This window comes from Gavialis gangeticus, unplaced genomic scaffold (genome assembly GCF_001723915.1).
Source record: "Gavialis gangeticus isolate Ggan-Ray unplaced genomic scaffold, GavGan_comp1, whole genome shotgun sequence".
NCBI lineage: Eukaryota > Metazoa > Chordata > Crocodylia > Gavialidae > Gavialis > Gavialis gangeticus.
In genome coordinates, this window is record NW_017728960.1 from 3605440 (window position 1) to 3609714 (window position 4275).

The 4275-nt window shown below is 63.8% G+C and overlaps 1 protein-coding gene across 1 annotated transcript in view; it reads right to left on the reverse strand.

Annotated features, from left to right (window-relative positions):
* Positions 1–2110, reverse strand: part of SHC1 (SHC adaptor protein 1) — a 15724-nt gene extending 13614 nt beyond the window's left edge. The window contains exon 1 of the mRNA XM_019526359.1: positions 1189–2110. Coding sequence (XP_019381904.1) covers positions 1189–1482 — 294 coding nt within the window. The 5' untranslated portion in view covers positions 1483–2110. The remainder of the gene's footprint in view (positions 1–1188) is intronic.
* Positions 2111–4275: the final 2165 nt, after the last annotated feature.

The window sequence follows — 4275 nt, forward strand, 5'->3', positions numbered from 1 at the left end:
GCAAGGACCTCAAGCAGAGCCACTGGTGGCCCCAGGCCCCTGCCCCCAGGTGGAGACCCAGGAGGCCCAGTCCAGTGGCTAGTGCAGCAGCTGGCAGGGGAGCGTGGAGGCTCTGCCTGGAGGAGCATGGCCTGAGCACTGGCTCCCATTGCTCTGGGGGCGCAGCTCTCCTTCCCTACCTCCACTAGCACCTGCCTGTGCCAAGGAGGGCCTCAGGCTGGTGTGGGGTGGGGGTGCCAATCTCACATGCCCGGGGAAGCCAGGCCCCCCCCATGGCGCTCACATGGAACATCGGGCAGGGTCCGGTGTCCGTGTCCTCCTAGGAAATGCGAGTGCCAAGTCAGAACTCCGGGACATGCCAGCAGCTTGGCAGAGAGCACGACATGGACCCGCATGTACATGTGGCCTCCCTGCTCGCTCCACCGGCCAGGCCTGCCCCAGGGGCTGCCCTGCACAGCAAACGCTCAGAGGGGAGCTGGGAGGGCACCTGGGGCAGAGAACATGGAGCTGCCCTGCAGGCCTGCTGCTGTGAATGGAGCAGGGGGTGGGACAGGAGTCCTGTCCCAGTGGCCCCAGTACCCACCAACAAGTGGCCCTGACTGGAGCTCTCTGCACAAGCCAAGAGCAGGGCAGGACCAAACCGTGGAGCCCCAGTGGGCAGGTCAAAGCTCTGGCTGGGGACCCACCACCCACCCCCAGAGCCAGGCAGGCAAGCCTTGGCACGCTGCCACTTTGCAGGGATCTTCATACTACCCCATGCCATTTAGGGGCATGTCCCTGACAGGATCCACACCAGAGACACAGAGCATGTGCTAGGCGGCCATAGCACAAGTCATGTCCTGGGGAGGTGCTGGAGCAGCAATGCTCTGTCCCAAGTGACACAGTACAGGATGAGGAGCGCAGCAACCAAGTCATGCCCCAGAGCTGCGCACAGCATTGCTGAGACCTTGTGTGCACCCAGAACCAGAGTGCTGGGGCACTGCCACACACACAACAGCCCCAAAGAAGCAGGCGGAGGCTCAGATCCGGCAGAGAGGAGAGGAAGGGCCGGCGGGGATGTGGAAAGGAGCCCGGCTGGTCACAGACCCACTTGCCTCACCAGAGAGAAAGGAGAGGAGTGAGAGAAGGCAGACGACCCGTCACCAAAGCCAGGCACCCTCCACCACAGCCCAGCCTGGCTGTCCTTACCACGTACTCCATCTCAGTTGCTGGGCCGGGCCCCACGCAGGCTGCAGGTACCAACAGCCCCTGTCCTCCCAGCGTCCCACCTGCATTCAGCAACAAACAGGGAATTAGCCAGCACCGCCCTGTCCAAGGGCCTGGCGGGCCTGGCACAGCCCCTCTGCCCTCCTGCTCGCCTGGAGAAGGCCCTGCCTGACCTGCTTCCGCAGGCATTGCTCCTGCTGCCCGGCCAGGCCTGCCCTGCCCGGCCTCGGGTGACACAGCTGTCCTCTGCGACACAGGGGGAGCTGGGAACCTCATTCAGATCCTGTGTGGGCAGGAGGCTGTGATGCATGTGGCCTGGGGCAGGTTGCATGCAGGATGCAGGATAAGTCTCGGGATCTCCAGCGTGCCTCAAGCGCTGTCCCGTGAGCCCGGCCCAATTGCTGGGAGTCGCCAGGGTAGAAGCAGCCCTGCCTCCCCTGTCTGGTGCTCCAGCCCCGCTGGCCTGGGGACTCCTTCCTGGCTTTTCAGGACGCGTGCCCAGCTCAGAGGCCAAGCTCAAGAGATGAGCTCTCGGCCCCTGGGTGACCTGGACTGTGGGGACCAGGACCTCCCAGGGCCCACCACCTCGCCCATCCTCTAGTGCCTCCACAGGGAGGGAGGAGCGGTGGTGGCTGCACCCCAAGACCCTGCTCTGCGAGTGGGATTCAGGGCAGCACTTGGAGTTGGGGCTGTGGGGGTGCTCCCAAGCCCACATGGGCACTTGCTGCCCCTCTGTTGCCAAAGCAGCATGCTAGGTCCTAACTCTGCCCAGGGCCCGGGCTGCTCCAGCAGCAGGGAGCTTGTCAGGTAGGGCCGGAGGCTGGCTGGACCCAGGGGAGGGAGGCCACGCAGGGGACAGCCACAGCTGTGTGGAACAAGGGCGGAGACAGCTCCTGCCCAAAGAACAAAGCAAGAGGAAGGGGCCCAGCTCCTTGCCCTGCTCCCATCCCCTCTCCAGAGCCATCAGGCTTGGCACGGAGAACAGCGCCAGCCCAGAGCGGGAAACAAACATGATTTACTTCCGCGTAGGACTGTGCCCTTATCTGGGGCCTGCAAAGCCGGAGTGACGTGATTCGCCCGGAGGCAAGAGATAAGGAGCCTGTCTGGCCCTGGCCCCGCAGACCTGCACAGGCAGGGCCTGGCCAAGCCCCTGGCAGCAAAGGAGCTGTGATAACATGACCTTTCCCTGCCCAGGCAGTAATCGTGACAGGGTGTTGTTCTGCTTACCCAGTCTATCTCCTGGGCTGCCAGCAAGACCAGTGCCCACACCCCACTGTGAAGACATCCCAGAACGTGCCAGGCTCATGCCCATGCCAGCTCCGGCTAGGCACTGGGGCCCTGAGCTAAGCGCGATGCCCGGTAGAGGTGGGAGCTGCTGTGCTCCTCACGGTGGTTGCGTCACAAGCACCCTGTGTGGCATGGGCACCGCAGCAGCCCTGACATGACCCCCTGCGTGGCAGCCCCAGGTGCACGGTGTAGCCCATTCAGAGCACCTGGGCATGCCAGCACCCCAAGGCCTCCTGAGGAGCATGACAAATCCACGGAGAAAGGCAGAGCTCTCTGTGCTCAGCTCCACAGCCCAGCCCATTAGCGAGCTGTGGCAGCATGGGGCTTGCGCAGGCAGAAGGGCTCAAGGGGGAGCCTGCAGGACCCCAGCACATGCTGCGAACCACCTCCCCTGCCTCCCCACGGGCTCCTTGGTGCCTAGGTGTGGTTCCCGCCTGCTCTACCAATTGCAGATCTTGCTGCGCATGGATGTCACCACCAGACTGCAGTGATGGCTGCCAGGCCAGGCAGAGAGGGCTGAGGAGTGTGGCTAGGACTCACACATCTGCTCCCCACAAGCCTGTGACGAGACCCCGATGACTCCGGACGCAAGCAGAGGACAGATTCAGGCTGGGCAGCCAGCAGGCAGCCCCCACCCTGCAGCCGTGCATCACAGATGCCTGCAGCTTCGCCATGGCAGCCTTGGGCCATGGCAGCCATGCTTATGCTATGCACAACCTCCTTGGCTGCATGCAGCTCCCCAGGATGACACCAGCTTCCCAAGCCCCTTCAAGCTGCCCAGAGCCATCCCAGAACCCCCATGCAGCTTGCTGCAGGGGCTGAGGCACCTCGAGCTTGGTGCTGCTCTATCAGAGCCTTTCCTCCCTGCACATTCTGCTACCGCAGGACCCCAGGGAGACTCTTAAAATACACGTGGGAGGAGGCTCCACAAAGTCAGCAGCCGGGTGCTAAACGCCCCTAGCAACGGTGCCCGCACCGTGGTAACTCATGACATGCATGCCTGCTGCAAGCACCAGTGCCAAAGCTGCTGCTTATGCAGCACTGAGCTGAAGACAACCGCAAGAGGCAGGAAGCTCCCAGGCAGGGCCACGGGCAGGGGCTGCATGGGAAAGGGGCCCCACGCCCACAGCCAGGCCTGAACATGGACTGGCTGCTATGTCCCACAGGACAGGGGTAGCGCATGCCCAGGGCACACCACAGCTCCCCACTGCATACAAGGTGGGGGCCGTGCATCTCCAGGACACGCTCAGTGCCTCCTTGCCAGCCCAGCAGAGCCGAGCACCTCCCACGCAGGTCTGGCAGCTCCCTGCCCGTGGAGGTGACGACCAACACGGCCACTACAGGTATGAGAAGAGACCTTTATTATTTCCTGCTCCGGGCTCCTGTGCCCTGAGCCCCAGAGGCAACGACAGCCAACCCAGCTGCTGACAGATGCAGACAAGAGATGCCCCATGTTGCTGCAGCCTTCAGCCACAGCCCTGCCGCAGCCCCTGACAGGCTTGCCCACGCTGCAGCCTGACAGAGATCCCTGGTGCCCCAGCCCCCAGCATTGCACTGACAGAACCACGAGCAACTCGGGGACAAATGTGTCGTTCCTGGGCCATGGGCTGGAGACACCTGGGTCCCACGCAACTCAGGGAGCAGCTACAGCCCAGGTGCGATTTGGTAGGACTGCTCACCCCCATGGAGGTGCAAGGACCTACAGCACTGGGGTGAGAGTGAGCCCCCCAGCACTGCCCAGACCCCCTTCAGCTGGGGGGGGGGGGGGGGGGGGGGGGCGCC